The 17,698-nt window shown below is 48.4% G+C and overlaps 1 protein-coding gene across 5 annotated transcripts in view; it reads left to right on the top strand.

Annotated features, from left to right (window-relative positions):
* NPAS2 (neuronal PAS domain protein 2) overlaps window positions 1-13,322 on the top strand; it is a 152,632-nt gene extending 139,310 nt beyond the window's left edge. For 4 of the 5 annotated variants that reach the window (XM_045771664.2, XM_045771661.2, XM_045771662.2 and 1 more), the window contains 5 exons: window positions 4,773-4,970; window positions 6,667-6,857; window positions 7,153-7,245; window positions 9,836-10,010; window positions 11,918-13,322. In XM_045771664.2, coding sequence (XP_045627620.1) covers window positions 4,773-4,970; window positions 6,667-6,857; window positions 7,153-7,245; window positions 9,836-10,010; window positions 11,918-12,088 — 828 coding nt within the window. In that variant the 3' untranslated portion in view covers window positions 12,089-13,322. The remainder of the gene's footprint in view (window positions 1-4,772; window positions 4,971-6,666; window positions 6,858-7,152; window positions 7,246-9,835; window positions 10,011-11,917) is intronic. The other variant, XM_045771663.2, reaches the window with a different exon arrangement.
* The last annotated feature ends 4,376 nt before the right edge of the window (window positions 13,323-17,698 follow it).

The raw sequence follows: 17,698 nt of genomic DNA, 5'->3' as shown, positions 1-17,698 counted from the left end.
GCCTCTCATACGAGGCATTAATGGAGGGAGATGTGGGAAATGATGAGATCTGCACCCTGCACCCAGGGGGACAGCCGAGGGAGCTGAGGACTGGAGGTCAGCACCCTGGCATTTCCAGGTCACCCCATTTGTGGCATACCCATTGTGGCACTCTGCATGTTCTGACAACAGCAGCTTTTAACTGTGACACCCTGCCCCAGAGGTCACTTCTTTGAATCCTCTTGAGACATTGTGTTTGGAAGGAGAGCTATATATACACTAGAGCTCTTTCAAGGATAAATGATTTTTATTTTTACCAAGTTTCACTTGGATCAGTCCAAGACTATACTTCTCCCCAAGTGCATTCTTTTGACCCAGGCTCTAATTGTGAATGTAATTCTAGCTCACCTTGGGAGTCTGCCTTGAGACCTCTAAGCATTTGCACCCCACCCCCCTTAGGAGCAGCAGAAGGAAGCAGGAGAGTCCCTTGGGGAAAATGGCTGGAGCCCGGGACCTGCCGCTTCCCGGGCACCGTCCACACAGACCCTCTCGGGGGCGATGGGCAGGCTCTGTGCGGGTGCAGCGCCCAGCTGGTGTGCGCTGAGATAACGCGTGATGGGCAGCGGGAGACACCTGCTGCCTGCCATCCTGCCTGCCACGGGCGGGGTGCGGAGGCACTGCTGGCCGGCTTTCCGGACACTACGTGCCCCTGCACAGACCCTGGTCCCAGGGCTGGCTCCCGGTGGCTCGGAAGACAGAGAACAGCGGCACGCGCACAGCCCCGCCTACCGGGTCGGGGGCGGAGCGTCCAGCCACGCCCACAGCCCTGCAGCTGCCCCGCCTCCTCGGCCGCACCCGGAATGGAGCAGGGAGAGGACCACAGTGTTTACAGGAAAAGAAATGGAGTCATCAAGGTGTCAAAGTCCCTTTTTACTTATTCTTTCCCAGCTGTAATGTTTTCTCACTGATCCAGGGCCTGATTGGCAGAACTTGCCTGACTCCAATTACTTGAATGGAATTTTTACACTAACAGGAAGGGGAAAATTGAGCCAGAAACTGCTAAAAGCAAGGTAGGCGTATGAACATCCTCCTCAGAGCCCGGGCTTTTCTATTTCCTGCCTTTTCCACATTCAGGCTGAATTCTAAAATAACAGGCGACACAAGGTTATCTCTTTCCCTCCTTGTTATAAAGAATTCTTCTTCTTTTTTTTTTTTTTATCTCGTGCCGGATGCATTTTGTTACCCCCCAAAGTGTATATGGCTACAGAGCACCTGAGTTTTGTAAGGGTTGATGTGGAAATCAAGACCTCCAGTGTGTTCCTCCCATTTTCATTCTTGTGACCTTATCTTTGCAGTGGAATTTTCCAAAGAACATGGAAATCCACAGAAAGTCCAACCAGAGAACTTTTCCTCAAGCAGTCTGCCTTCTTGTAGTTTTACAGGTTGACAGATTAAAAGAAATACATTCCAAAATGTTTAACCAAAGTGTGATATTCGTTTAAAAAAAAATGCGTAGTTCAAGCATAGAGAATAACCAAGTAAAAATTACTCCATCCCTTCTCCGAAAAGGTGGGGGGGAGAGATTAAGTAAGAATGGCAAAACGTTGATAATCGTTGAAGCCTAATGATGATGCACGAGGTTTCCTTATACCTCTGTTTTGTGTATTTCTAAGATGTTCTGTGATAAAAAGTATTGGTGAAAGTAAGCAGATTAGAATAATGAAAAACCACAGTGAGCATACGATTGGTTTATTCTTAAAAATTAAAAGCTTTTTTTTTTTTCTCTGCTAACCTTTTCTACATGAATTAGGGAGCTATTTTTCTCACACTTTCTATAAAGTTGACCGTGGTGCTGTTTAAGAAGTCATCTTCGTAAGCCACAAAATTCTACTTCGTTGTGGATAAAACAGAGGCATGGATGTGCACAGGGGCAAACCAGGATCGTCCCCCACAGAATCTGTTACCCAAACGAAGGTGGACTTTCCCACTTGACTTCAGTGCCCCGGAGCTTTCACTGAGCCTATGTGTGCACGTGATGCTTGCTGAGTACAATTTTAAAAAAGAAAGAAAAGATTGGATTATGAGGGAGAGGTGCTCTAAGGTGTTGGTGTTTGCACCTAGATGGAGTCATGAAGGATGCTGCTTGGGGAGAGCTGTTCTGGTGAAAGGCAGTCACTCCCTGCCCTCCAGAGGACGCCTCCTGCTCTCTTTTTGAGAGTATGCGCGCCATCTGCTGGCTACTCAAAGAAATGCCTGGAAGGGCACCTGTAGCAATGGCAAATGTGTTCCTTGATTAGTTCTTTCAACCATCCATCTTTCCTTCCTTTCCTCCATCCACCCATCCACCCATCTATTCACTCATCACTCCTTCATTTATCCACCCATTCAACCCTCCATTCATCTTTCCATACTCCCATCCATCCATCCTTCTTTCCATCCCTTCGTCCATCCCTCCATTCCGCAGACACCCATTATGTATCAGCACTTGGCTAGGCATGGAGGGAATACAGAGATACACAGGACAGGTGGAGAGTGACTTCTGCCCTCAGAAGGCACACATCAATGAGACAGCAGCAGACCCAGCAGTCTCTGACATGACACAAGCAGAAACAGTTTGCCCTTCTCTGAGCAAAAGCCTCATTTATTTGTTTACTCATTCATTTATGTCTTCCATTCATTCATTGCTTAGATAGATTTTGTATGCCCAAAGAGGCAAGGGAACAAAGAGCTCCTTTTTTCTCATTTTTTTTAAAGATTTTTTATTTATTTACTCGTCAAAGAGAGTGCACTGGTAGTGGGAGCAGCAGGCAGAGGAGGGAGCCCGATGCAGGATTCGATCCCAGGACCCTGGGATCATGACCTGAGCTGAAGGTAGACACTTAACCAACTGAGCCATCCAGACGTCCCTCCTTTCTTCATTTTAAATATTGTTACTATCTAACACTGATTGAGCCCTGACTATGTCTCAGCATAAATCTTATTTAACCCTTTACAAGCTATGTGCTCTTGATGTCACTGTTTTATTAATGAAGAAACTAAAGCTTTGAAAAGTCATGAAAATTGCCCAAGGTCATACCAGTAGTACACGATGGGGCTGGAATCTGAACTAAAGTGTGTGATTGAAGCTACATTCTACTGCCTATCATAAATAAAGTTTGCATTGACTTGAAATCTAATCAGAAGTGATGAAGTGTAGGTCACCATATGTGCTATAAATAAGCTATATTATAATAGAGAACAGGGAACACGTGAAGTATTAATCCCTGAACAGAATCTGAGATGATGGATACCCAGAAAATTCTTCTTAATTTCTAACATGACAAAGAGCTCTCATTCAAAACCTCTCTGTTGGGGATAGGTTTGGGGGTGTGACTGGACAGTGGGGAGATCAGGCGGGGTGGTGGAAAGGGCACCAGGTGGGGACCTGGTCCGGTTCAGCCACCCACCTACCTCAGGCCTCTGAGAGGCAGCTCGACCTCCCCCATGAGGCACATGCTTGAACTAACTGATCCCTAAGTGCTCCTGCAGGGTCTGCTCAGCATGGTTCTGCCTCCACCTTTCCATAATCCCTCGGTCACTCAGCCAACATCAGCGTGTCGGTTCTCTAATGGTTTGGAGGTTGTTCTGAGCTGAGTACTGGAAGCGGGGTTAAAACCCCAGATGCTGGAAAGCAGAGGGCCTCCCTCCTGAAAAACTCAAAGCTCCAGGCCTAAAAGGGAGGGGAGCGTACTGCTTGTCAAGAATCCATTATATTAGATAATGTCAGTTTTCAATGCCCATGAGGACCTTTGGTTGAAAGAGCTGGTTACAGGTCTTAGGTTTAAATGATGATTAAAAGTATTAAAGCTGTTCTTCTTAGGCCTTCAGAGTCAATTTACAGATGACATTTTATTTACAAATCTGGTCTAAAAATAGCAGTGCTCTTGTTTTTATTTATGTTCAATTCGTTTATAAATTTAACAAATTATAAATAATCAACATTATCTACAAAAGCCATGAATCTACAAGTTCGATATACCTCAATCCTTCAAACATTTCATGTGCCTAACAAGGCAGACATGTAAACTTTAGAAGTGAAATCTAAGCGCTTAATTCTTTTAAATCAAATATACCACACTGACAAATGAAGTAGATCGAGGTTCTCACAAACAAACATTCTACAAACTTGATCAAATTCCCTTAAACCTTTCAAATTAAGATTGCCAGGCCAAGGTATCACATCCTCCTTCCTGGGAATGCAGAGTCACCTCGTTAATGGGAGCAGATTTGCCATCTCATCTGGGAGCACTGGCTTGGAGATGCCAACCGCAATGTGGGTACACACCCCGGTCAGTGGCCTGGTCCTCCTGCCAGGGTGGTGCAGCCCGTGGCTCCATGAGCCCATCCTCGGCCACCATTCATTCTATTCACAAGATAGTTCTCTCTCCTCATAAGGAAGCGATAAGCCAGCCCAGGCTCTATACGAGTGTGTCAAGTTATTTATAGGCCATCTGGGTCTAAGCGTCTTTCATACTGTTAGACCTGCATCAGTAGACCGTAAGCTTCTCGAAGCCAGGGTCAGTGTCCCTCCAATCTACTGCTCCATCTCCAGGGCCCTCGCACTGTGCTCCTGGTATCATCCAATGCCCCCATGTTGAGTGAATGAATTCTTCCCAGGCAGGTCTTGCTCAAAAGAGAGCAAGAAAGCGGACCTCTTGCCGCAGAGAGGGAATATGAAGAAGGTGCAGACACCTTGGCGTGTGAAGGCAAACACACCTGTGACCCCAATCTCAAAGGCCCTCCTGTTCTTCCAGATGTTTCTGCAGCAGCCGGCCGTATCCCTGAGCTTCAGCAGTGCCCCACGTCCTGAGGCCCAGCAGCAACTCCAGCAGAGGTCGGCCCCAGGCTCCCAGCCCCAGCTCGTGGCCAGCCCTCAGCTTCCAGGGCAGATGGGCTCCGCCCAGGTAGCAAACCAGCACCTGCTCAGAGAATCCAGCGTGATAGCAACCCAGGTGAGCGCGCTCGTCCTCACACTCCGTCCTGGCCACCGAAGCAGACCAGGGCACGCTTGAGGCCCGCGGTCTCCCTGGCGTGGAAGCCTATCCAGCCATTCCTCTTCTGTGACCAGAGCTCGATTATGGTGGTGCAGGGTTTTCCTTTCCTTATTCTAAGATGCTTTGAAGCCCCAAGCTGTACTAGTTTCCTTCCTTGTTTTATTAATATATTAAAATACCTCAAAGGTATCCTGCTGCAGCTGGAACTTTCAGCTTTGATCCTGACCGGGGTGGGAAGGACATACGGACACCCAGACACTCACACTGACAGCCATATATCCCCATGCGTGTGTCCCCCGTCCTCATCATCTGCTCTTGGTTTTAGCCATTTTCAGTGTGAGAACACAGGTTATCCACTTCCGTTCATTCCAGCGCGCCCCTCCCAGTCCCCCAGATTCCCCACCAAGCCCTTCCCTCACACCTATTACAAGGCACCGGTGACCTTGCAGTCTGACAGTCACCCATCAATCAATGGCACTTGAATGCAATGAAGAAGTCTTAAGCCCCTGCTTCTGGAAGATCAAAGATTCAAAGGCAAGATACAGCCTCTCCTCAAGCCTCATATTGGCATCACTGTCATCATGGGTCCAGTAAATATCTGCTGGGCCTCTCTCATTCACCATCCCCCAGGGGAACAGATGGGAATAAAGACTGGTCTTGGGGACTCTGGAAATATAAACAGATAACGTACCATAAAAGGTGGAAAAGTACACACAAAAGTGCACTGGAGTTTGGCCCATCTTCACCCAGGCTTAAGGGTTTTCCTTTAAAACGCAGCCTTTTGGTTCTAAAGGTCAAGAGAAAAATTAATGAGAATAGCCAAGAAGAATCTGGAAAAGAAAAAACTGAGGAAGGACCTACACTAACATTGAAAGGTTTCGTAGATCCTTGGAGAGTTAAACACTGTCGCGCTGTCATATGAATGGACAGTCTGCGAACAGTGGAAAATCCAAAAAGCAAAAGCAAATCCAAGCCCATTCCCTCATTCATTTACGATTTCACTCAACATTTGTTGAGTGCTCCCCTGAGTTCTAAGCACTGAGGCACAGCAGTGAACAAAAGAGAAAAGAAAAAAGGCATCTCTGATCCAAGTCGGGAGAGAGAGGCAAACAAGTAAAGATCATAACCTGTCAAGTGGTGATGCAGGACCTCTGGTGAAGGTGGGGGGGTGGGCTGGAGTTTTAAACAGGTGGCCTTCTCTTAGAGAAGATAGCATTTGAGCAAAGACCTGAGGGGATGACAGAATGAACCATACCGGTATTAGGGGGAAGAGCATTCCACATGAAGGGGATCAGCCAGTGCAAAGGCCCAGAGGCAAGAGTAGTCCTGGTGAGTCGGAAAGAAACAGCAAGGAGGTCCAGGTGTTGGCAGTGGAATTGGTGAAGCAGAGGTAGTTCGGTTCCATTCACATTTCCCTTACATGCTGAGAGCCTGACACCATTCTAGTCCCAAGGGACCCAAAGAATCCTTGGGGTGCTTATGATCCAATAGGGAACAGTCACAAGATCAAAATAGTTTAAAAATTCGTGGGTCCTGAGTTAGAGGAAGGGCCGAGGTGGGTGGATGAAAGGGATTCTGGGAAGGCGGATTCCTGGAGAGATGGCTCCAGAGTTGAGTCTGAGTTTTACCTCTCTCATGAACATGATTGCTCCAGGGCCCGAGGCCAATGCGAAGCTCGCAGATGATGCAGGGAAGCGGCCACTCGGTGAGCAGCTTGACGCCCCAGTTCAGCAGCGCCACGGCGGTGCTCCCGCCAGCTCTGAGCCTGACCACGCTCGCTTCTGCCTCCCAGGACAGCAGCCAGTGCCAGCCCAGCCCGGACTTCAGCCACGATCGGCAGCTCAGGTACAGAGACTGCCCTGGTTTGAAGGACAGCTGAGGTGCGACTTTCCAGTGACCATTTGAGCCTCCCTGCTGCCCTAGATGGAGGCAGAGTTCAGGTGATCCCAGCCAACAGAGTGGCCAGAGAGGGCCGGGGCTTGGATGGCTGCACTCACCATCCTCTGAGAGCAGAGCAGGCGCCGTGGGGATCAGGGGCAGCCAGAAAGGGCCCCGCCGGGCCGGCAGGTGCTGCCGTCGCCAGCAGGTCTGCAGTTTGGGTGCTGATTCAAGTTTCCCATTTATCTCCTCCTGCTCCAAGGCTATTGCTGAGCCAGCCCATCCAGCCCATGATGCCTGGGTCCTGTGACGCGAGGCAGCCCTCAGAGGTCAGCAGGACTGGACGGCAAGTCAAGTAGGTGGCCCCGGGTGGAGGGAGGAGGCAGAGAGCCGCACTGAGCGCTCTCGGGCTGGCAGGGTTCTCATCGGCCTGGACCAGCAGCGCTCCTCGTGCGTGTCGCACCAAAGGCAAGGTCAAAGTGTGCCCACACCCTTTGCAGGGACACCCCCCCCTTAGCTTTTCTTCCGTTTCCCATTCAAGAAGATGAAACTGTGTCAGCATCCCATGCTCAGAACAGGACCTGAAGGAAACGATTAATTATACCCCCTGTCGTCATCTTCAGACAACTTTATGGGAATATCGCAGGTAAACGTAGCATGATCCCCTTCCCCAGGGCCCTCCCGTAGCTCCATCTGACCAGCAGACGCTGGCACATTCCACAGGCACACTTGGAGCTCGCCTCCTCTGTGGCTCTGGCGCCGAGCCGCGGGACTGTGAAACCCTGCAGATGGGGGTTCTCCTTTCCCCCCCGACACACAGCCTTCTCCTTCCCCCAGGCTCCTCGCACCTGGCAGTCCCCACGTCCGGAAGCAGCTTTGCTCCATTGTTGGTTTCATTACTCGGGACAAAGGGTACTGGAGATAGGAGTGGGTACTGGAAAAGCTGCAGGAAAATAGTTCCTAGCTCTTTGACATGAGGCAGAAGTAGAACTACCTCCCAGACATCTTTCTTGTCTAAACCCTGGCTGAGCATGTGTCAGCAGTTCGCTGGGACAGTGCTAGCTAGTGTCCCCATGCCATCCCCTGGGACCGGCCCCTAGAAGCCCTTCCTCCTGCCTCCCCCCTCAGCCAGCGCTTACGGTAGCAGTGGATGGTTACCGAACATTTCGGAGGAGCCAGGGCCCGTACCTGAAGTATTTCATTTTACCCCAGTAAAAACCCCGTGGGGGCGAGACAGGGAACGTGCACCTCGGGAAGCCGCCTTTACGTTGTCTGATGGTGCTCTCAGTTGGACAAAACAAAGACTCTTGTTACATCGCTTTCCAGAGATGCTCAGGATGCAGTGAACTAGGCAAAATGGGAATCCTTCCCTCTGGAACTCTGCCGTTTAGGGTCAGCCCGATAATTTCTGCCCTCCCCTTCTCCTCTACCGTCTCTTCCAGATGTGACCTATGCCTCGTCTTGTTACAAATGACGGAGAGAAATAGAAATTCCCAAAAATCTAATGCAAAATGGACTTTTCTCTAGCGTCTTTAAACACCTGTTTCGACTCTGTGCTCCTCTGGAGCTTTCCTAAATGGCCTTCGTCTGCCTCTTGTTCATGGCCCATGATCATCAACACCTTTTTCTTTTTTACTTTTAATTGTGGTAGGACATATATGTCACATAAATATTACCATTTTAACTCTGAGTATACCGTCCAGTGACGTTCACCATCACCACGCGCGTCTCCAGAACCTCTTCATCTCCCCAAACTGAGACTCTGACCCGCATTACACACTAACGCCCCGTTGCCTCTACCCTGTAGCCCCACAGTCTGCCTTTTCTTATGACTCTGACTCCTCTAGGGGTCTCCTCTAAGGGCAGTCACAATGTATTTGTCCTTTCGTGACTGGCTTACTTCACTCAGTATAATGTCCTTAAGGTTCAGCCATGCTCTAGCATGTGTCAGAATTTACACTTCCTTTTTAAGACTGAATAATATTCCATTATGTATATATACCATATTTTGCGTATCCGTTCACCCATCAATGGATACTTGGGTTGCTTCTACTCTTTGGCTATTGTGAATAATGTTGCTACAAACACGGGTGTATGAATATCTGCTTGAGTCCCTGCTTTCCTCTTTGCTGGGGTATATACCCAGGAGTGGAATTGATGGATCACATGGTAATTCTATGCTTAATTTTTTGAGGAACTGCCATTCTGTTTTCCATAGTGGCCGTACCATTTTACATTTTTAAAAATTTTTTATTATTTTTTAGAGCAAGAATGGGGGGGAGGGGCTAATGGAGAGGGAGAAAGAGAATCTTAAGCAGGCTCCACACTCAGCATGGAGCCCAACTTGGGGCTCAGTCTCACAATCCTGAGAACATGACCTGAGCCGAAATCAACAGTCAGACACTTAACCAACTGAGCCACCCAGGTGCCCCCCATTTTACATTTCTATTAGTGCACAAAGGTTCCAATTTCTCCACATTCTCATCAACACTTACTGTTTTGGGTTTGTTTGTTTTTTTCATAATAGCCATCGTAACAGCTATGAAGTGGTATCTCATTTTGATTTTGATTTGTGTTTCCCTAATGTCTAAGGATGTTAAGCATCTTTTTCTGTGCTTATTGACCATTTGTATCTTTTTTTGAGAGAAATATCTGTTCAAACCCTTTGACCACTTTTGTAGTCGGGCTGTTTTGTTGTTGTTGTTGAGTTGTAGGAATTTTTTTTTTTAATATTCTGGATAGCAGTCCCTTGTTAGATATATGATTCACAAATATTTTTTCATAGGCGGCCTTCTCAGTCCGTGGATAGTGTCCTTTGATGCACCAAAGTTTTTGATTTTGACAAAGTCCAGTCTGTTTGTCCTTTTGTTGCCTGTGCTGTTGGTGTCACATCAACACCTCTTTCTTAAAAGTCTGTTTTCTCCTTCCCACATGTGACCAAACAGGTATCCACAGAGCCAGGCCGTGTTTCCAAATGCAGACATGCGCACCACCAGCAGCAGCACCTCGCCCCCCGTCCTGCTGATGGGACAGGCGGTGCCCCAGGCCAGCTTCCCCGCCTCCCGGCAGTCGCCCCTGCAGCCCGCACAGGCCCAGCAGCAGCCACAGCACTTCCTGCAGGTGGGCACCGCCGCACGCATGCGCCCAGGCACAGGCCGCAGCTCCACAGCCCGGCCTGACAGGCCTTCCCTCCCTGGCTTTCAGCGTGGTTCCAGTCCTCAGTTCCGAAACTAGCCCCAGGCAGATTTGCATTGGAGGCTTTATAGTTTATGAAGTTGATAATACTTACAGTTTATAGAGTCTTTGTATATTTAGTAGGAGAAATTTAGACTCAGCTATTATGCTTCATATGGTTATGTGCTTAAAAGATCCATCTTTAACGCTATTCCAGCTGACAAACACTATTTACAAAATTTGTATCTAGTATGCTTTGTGTGTAGTTTGGAATTTGAGAGAGTGTGGGGCAAATCTGAATCAAAAGATTCATCATTATGAAGCAATTGTTATTATGGTGTCCATATTTTTGAGAGCAAATATCAGACACCGATTACTGTGTGTGTCAGAATGTTGGTGTGTTTATACACGAAGCCTTATACAATTACAAATTAAATCACATTTAGGTAAATATTCATTGAACTTGCTTGATAAATACAATAATGTGGCACAAAGTTGGGGCTTTCCAGGAAAATGTGGGGCACTTTTACATGTGGTCACTGTTTACTTTAAGCAAGTGCCAAACACACCGGAAAGAGGGAGGGTGAGAGCCAGTGGTTGGTGTTCAGATGGGACCAGAAGTGTCTGCGGAGCCTCTGGCCTTTCGTCTGACATATGCCTGGAGCACTCCTTCCTGCCCCAGCCCTGCGCCCGTCCTTTGCACATCCTCCCTGACCTCCAGTCCCCACCACAGGGCAGGGCAGGGCTTTCCCTTCTCTCTGCCTCCCGGCTTGGGCATCTCCAAAGCCAGAGGAGAGTGTTGGGACTGAGACATTTTAAGGACAGTGGGACAAAGATGAAGAGTGTCCTCATTGATGGTCTTGAATGCAATTTAATTCCAAAGATGTTAACCCATCTGTGATATACTTTTCAAAGTTCCCTGGCCTCAAGCATAGGGGCAGGCAACTCAAGACTTGAGCTTTGCATGTCATGTCATTTTGCAGGACACAAGTGATTGCAGATGGGCACAGGTGAAGTGAGAAAGCAGGGATGGTCTGGGCAGCGTTAGAGGCCTCCCGCGTCTTTCTTCAGCCCTGGCAGCAAACGTGTTGATGGGGACCTGTTCCTCCAAGACATGGGGCTAAGAAGACACAGAGAATTTGGGCCTTCTCGCTGGCCTCCAGGGACCTCATGGTGCAGTGTGGGGAGAGGGGATCTCCCAGAGAGCACCCAGGCTCTGGGTTTGTGCCAGTAAGAGCACTGTGGCTGGAGGCCTTCGTGGAGGAAGGCCCCGGGGGCACCTCCTGCAGAGCCAAAGTGCAGATGAAGTGAATGGAGAGGAAGGGACAGTGTTCCAACAAGAGAGACAGCCTGAGCCAAAGTGGAGGGGCCGCTGTGCCTGGGGTGCACTGGGTGGTTTGGACGGGGGAGATTTCATGTATGCGAACAGTGGGGGATGGGACTGAAGGTTCCAAAGTTTAGGTTTGACCAGTTGAAGTTTCTGAGCTTCAAATTAGGACGCTGGCGAATGGCCGCATTTGGGAGTGGTTACAGAATCAGGGACCGTGGTGAAAAGTATATAGACTGCATGTGTGTTTGGTTTCTGCCCTGTCAATCTGCATGTGGTCTCAGGTCCCAACATCCCAAAATATACCTCATGTTCACCTGTTCGGGAAACCATGCCCCAAAGCCTGGTCCCTGGCCCACTGGCCCAAAGGAACCCCTACTGCTAGCAGAGAGCTTGGCTCCGAATTCATAGCCATCTGGCTCCTTCTTCCCCACCTACCTTCCTCCCAAGGTCCTGCCACCACAAGACAGCACCACTCTCCCAGTCACGGAGGTGAGTCCTCTAGCCCTTTGTCCTTTCTTTCCAGGTACAGGCGCCAACCTCTCTGCACAGTGAGCAGCGGGACTCGCTACTTCTCTCCACCTACTCGCAACAGCCAGGGACCCTGGGCTACCCCCCGCCGCCCCAGCCCTCACGCCCTCCCCGAAGGGTCAGCAGCCTATCTGAGTCCTCGGGCCTCCAGCAGCCACCCCGGTAGTGCCCTGGCACCTCAGTGGGGTCACAATCAGCTTTAACCAATGGACGGACCATGGGGGTGGCCACAGGAATTGGGGAGAGGAGTTTAAACCCTTGGCTTTTGTGCACACTGCATACATTTCAGAACTCCTGGATGGTAACCATCTCCAGAGCACAGTGGCTGGCATGTGGAAAATGATCAGAGTACTGGCCGTGTTTCCCTAGCCTCTGTGTTTCTTGGGCACACTCTACAGCCATACTCGGATGGGACCCGAGTGCCCCACGTAAGTGTCGTTACTCAGTTCACTTAGCAGATGGCACGTCTCGCCTCGCCCTCCCGAGAGCGCACTGGTCCCTCTAGCCGGCTGTGGTCTGTCCACACTTGCTAGCTGGCCTTCACTCTCTTGATCCTCTTTCCTTTGCATTCGAGAAGCACTGGGTCAGAGATCTGTTGAAGAGAGAGAATAAAGAGATTATTTTTCATTATTTTTAAATGGTGGTTTTTGTTTTAATTTGCACAGCTGCACAGAGGAGATAACTTAGGCACTTTCAGGTTTTAAAAATAAGAAGGTCTCATGACTTCACTTGGAGACCGCAGGAACAAAAACAGCCCACCAATCAGATGGCAGAGCCGGTCCTTGTTAACCAGGCCGCAGACCCACACCCTCTGGCCTGAACCCTGATGAAAGGAGGCTCTTTCTGGTCATTATTGTTTCCCCTAAATAGAACACTGGACTGTTCCTGTTTACTTCCTTGATTGCAATTGCAAAGGCGGACTCAAAGCAAAGCACAATCATGCAGCTGATATTCCGGAATTCTGTCGGGAACTCCAAGACGGAATTGGAGGAAGAGGTTTCCCAAACCAGGCAGGCCCGGGGAGCTCCAGGCCCCCGAGGAAACCCCAGCGTGCGCCGGCCCCTTGAGTCAGAATGCTGCATCTTTCTACAGATCTTTCATGAGAAGACTGAGGATTGGATTCTCCTTTTCAAAATGCACTTTGCTTTTTTTGTATGTTTTGTTATGTTGAGATGTTTCTAAAGAAAAGATTTTATGTAATTAAAAGACGAAGTGTAGTGAATTGTACAGCTGTTGTAATAATGACCTATTTCTATATAAAATAAAATTGTATGGATTATGTGTAAATTATTTTGTATCTGAGACACCAGTTCCTTTCCCAGATATAAAAGTATAAAAGTTTTCTTGTGTTTTTCTGTGAGTGGCCATTTTGTAATAAATTAACAAATTTGTACAATTTCCTCTGGAGGCAGTTTCTGTCCCTTGTCATCTATGCATGCATACATCTTTTCTTCATTTTTAAAATTTCTTTTTTATTTCAAGACGTTCCTAAGGATAATCGAAGGTAGAGCAAAGGTGAAAGCAAGCAATGAACGAACCAGGTAATGGCATTAGGTTTTCTGAGCCGCAACACGTGCACCAGCCCATCAGGTTCCCGTGACCTTCCCAGTTAAAGATTGTGCCTGAAAAAAAGCGATGGTTCACCGTGAAGATGACAGCACAGCAAACAGAAACCGAAGGAGCTCCTGGAAACATCTCAGCCTTATAGACGTAGGGAGTCTGTGGAGATGACGGAGACGTTCTGCATCGAGGCAGTCCCAGCCCATAATTAACCTCACCTGGGCTGGAGTTCATGGGCTCCCCGTGCCAGCGCTTAGCTACCAGGGATGCTCGCGGGGTTCGTGTGTCTGTGTGTGAGAGGTGCGTACGCACCTTGTGTTGATGGGGGGGGGTATAGCAGCAGCATCTAGGAGGCTTCTGCCAACTACAGAGGTCTCCCCCCACCCCTTCCGCACGAGGGTTCATCACCGTGACGTGAGGATGGAGACCCACTCGGGTGGGGATGTCTCAGAACAGCCCTTGCCACAAACGCTGGTCCAAGAGAACGAAGTTCCTTTCCTTGCTCCATCGCTGTAGCTCTGCACTTCCTCCTGCTTCCCTGTGAAAGGGGAGCTCCTCTGTCCTATGACAAGGATCACTTTTGGATGGCACGAGAGTTTTATTGTTCACACGATTGTATTCCTGAAAAAAGGTAAGTCTATGTTTTGCATGCCTTCGGGTCATTTATTCTTTAAAGGTATCAGAAATGAACCCTTTATTTATTTATTTGGGGGGGGGGCTGCAGAGGGAGAGGAAGAAAGAGAATCCCAAGCAGGCTCCACACACAGCGCAGAGCCCACCCTGGGACTTGATCCCACAACCCTGAGATCATGACCTGAGCCGAAATCAAGAGTTGGACGCTTAACCAATTGAGCCACCCAGGCACCCCACGAACTCTCTTTTTAAAACAAAAACTCTGGGACGCCTGGGTGGCTCAGTTGGTTAAGTGACTGCCTTCAGCTCAGGTCTTGATCCCAGGGTCCTGGGATCGGGTCCCACATTGGGCTCCGAACTTGCTTCTCCCTCTGCCTGCCGTTCCCCCTGCTTGCACGTGCTCACTCGCTTTGGTGCTCTCTCCCTCTCTGACAAATAACTAATCTTAAAAAAAATTATTTTTAATTAAAAATAAAAAACAAAAACTCTGGGGATGCCTGGCTGCCTCTGTCAGTGGAGCATGCGACTCTTGATCTTTGGGTCAAGAGTTCCACGTTAGGCATGGAACCTACTTAAAATGAAATTAAAAATAAAAATGTAGAGGCTGCTTTTAGGCAAACAGGCTTGAGCAATGGAATATAGAAAGGGCCCCCACAACGACCCCCTGGCTGAATACAGACAGGCCCAGCAGATGACCCACCTCAAAATATCCAAAGGCCCTAACTAACCAATGGGCTACTTACCAAAAAAGGGCCATACCTCCTCACCCTCCCTCTTTAAAAACAGCCCCCACCCACTACCTCACTGCAGACAGCCTCTCCTTTGCTGTCCTGCCTGCTGCTCCCTTGCCATGTATTCAATAAACTTCTATCGCCTTTGTTCTGTCTTGGGTGAAACCTTTCACGGCCTGCGCCACGGGCTTCCACCGATCATCGCCCCACATTTTATCCGATCGGGAGACTCACCACATTTAGACACCACAAAAAAGTCTGTGTGAAACTAGATGAACTATTTTGTAATCGAGCTGTTTTGTAAATTCAAAGGTTTATAAATCTGATCTTTCTGTATTTGAATTTTAATTGGCTGTCAGAATCCTTCTAAGTAAAGCAAGATTTTTCATGGAAACAGCATATTTATTGTCCTAGGAGTTTCTAGGTGGAAGCCACTGAAAGAGGGTGGAGTATAGTATGCTACTAATTTAATTCAGCATTGCTTAAATCTTACACGTGTTCAGAATCTGGATAAACTCAGAAAACTCTTTATTGTGCCACATTTCTTTAAACCCACATAACATCAGGGGAAGTTTAATCCCTAAGCTTTCGATTCATTTAATTCTGCTCATTAAAAGGTTGTTTTGCAACCCTGTCTTGTTTCCAGAAAAACCATGACCTTTCTCTTTGGAAAACTGTAAAGTCTTGGCTCATGAGAAGTGGCTGAAATTCGAACTCTGGAATACACAAGTTTTGGAATGCTGCTACTGGACACATCTTCCTTTAGAGCCTTCCTTCTGCACCACCACACCCCTTTCATCTTAAAAATCTTCCATTGGCTTTTCTTAGGAAGTCTCATTGGACCATCCAGCTGAGCCCAACACAAATCTACCTCAAAAGACCGTCTAGCACTTAGGGTTTGTTGCCCCCTCGAGACCGGGGTCTTCTTCCTTGCTGCCCCCACAGGGAAACATTCAGATCCTGTCTCATTTTAAGGATCCCCTGGTAATAAAAGACATGGGAGAGAAGCCCAGCTAACAAATACTGGAGACTTAAAAAGGACACAAAGTTCATCTTAAAGGTTTTGGTCTGTGGGAGGCCAGCAGTAGACTGGCCTGACCCCTGAGGCTTGGCTGAGAAGAAGCTGGAAGAGCCTGCAGGGCTAGACTGAAACATGAGAGCCCCAGTCAGGCTGATGATTATCAGCCCTTCAAACCAAATGGTTTTTACTATTTGTCTCTTTGACCTTTACTTAAGGCAGACCAGTTGAGAGCTGAGCAGGCGTTTTGTCCATTTCCACTGGAGGGGTCTATTTCCTTGAAATTTCACAACTTTCAAGATACAAGAAGATCCTGAAGAAAATAAAACATCACAAAGGGTGATGATATATGACCTCTCAACAACCACACTGCAAGAAGACAATGGAGGATGCCTTCAAAACACTGGGGAGAAATTATTTTCAACCTGAAATTCCATACAAGTGAAAGTATTAATAAATTTGAGGGTTGAATAAAAATCTTCAGATATGTGAGGGCTCAAAAACTCTAGCTCTTATCCTCCCGGTCTTAAGCCACTACATGGTGTGCCCCTGTGAAGTAAGGGAGTTCATCAAGAATAAAGAAGGCATGGGCCCACGGATCCAAGTGACTGTCTCAGCATCCCCGGATTGATGACATCCAGCTATTAGGTCTCTCAGAAGCTCTAGAATGATCCCTCTGGGCACCTCCTCAGAGCTCCCTGTCATCTCTCACATATGTAAGCTACTTGTCCAGCCTGTCTGCCTAATGCTTCCCCAGGTCCCCTGCCTTTTGTTCCCCTCCCTCAGTACATTTTCTCCCAGCCTTTATGTCCCAAGAAACAGCAGAGGTGGAAAGCTACCCATCCCCATACTCACTTCTTACTCTGACCTCATCTGGCTCCTTCCCACTCCCCATTGCTCCAGTAGTGAAACTTGCTAATATCACTGATACTCTCCTGTTTGCAGAATCTAGTGGGCCCATCTCAGTATTTGCCTTACTTACTTGAACTCTGTAGCATGGAGCGCCTGTTGACCACTCTGGCTTACATCTGACTTAGGCTACTTTTTCAAGTAAGTCTTTTCCTACTGCTCTAATGACAGGTACGAATTTCTTCAGCCTCTGCTCCCACACCTCTTAAAAGTAGAGTCTACACTGGTGCTCTCTCTCCAAATCCTCTTGATTTTACCTCCTTAACTATAAAATCAGTCTTCTTTCTAATCCCCATGCAACTGCCTTAATTCAGCTCATTTGTCTCTACTATGTAGTTTCTTTCTACTAGTTTCCTTGCTACTGTCTTGCCCCCGTGCTCCTAATCTATTCTTCAGTGTAGCTGAATTAATTCTAAAACAAATCTGATCATGGCAGTGCCCTCCCGACAATTTCAATGATTCATTACTCAAACTCTTAAGGCCCCGCACCATCTCACCTCCCGGCCCAGTCTACGAAGCCCTACTGCTTCAGACCATTCACTGCCTCGCTCCACCACTTCTCGGCCTGGCTACCGCCTGCCCATCCTTCCAGCGCAGCACAAATCTCCCTGCTTTCTGCGCCCCGACCCACCCAGGCATCGGGCCGGACACGACCCTCGGATGGCTCCACGGTCCAAGACAGTAAGCACTCGCGTTCAGGAGTGTCCCTCCTCAACGTGAGCCCTGCCAAGGCGGCAGCTGTCTGCCACTTCTCTGGGACCGCCAGTCAGTCACGGCACCGCACTCGGCTTCAGCAGACGGTCGCCAAATCAATCAGAGAACGGGAACAACAAAGGAGCGTCCTCTTTTCCTGGCCCGGTTCCCATCCAGCTGTGGGCCTGGCTCTTACTTCCTCTGAAGATTTAGGGTAAGAGGCGAGAGAACC

The sequence above is a fragment of the Ursus americanus genome, chromosome 7, assembly GCF_024610735.1.
Source record: "Ursus americanus isolate L20-20 chromosome 7, mUrsAme1.1.p, whole genome shotgun sequence".
NCBI lineage: Eukaryota > Metazoa > Chordata > Mammalia > Carnivora > Ursidae > Ursus > Ursus americanus.
Note: the sequence above shows the minus strand (reverse complement) of the source record. Positions and strands in the feature narration are given on the sequence as shown.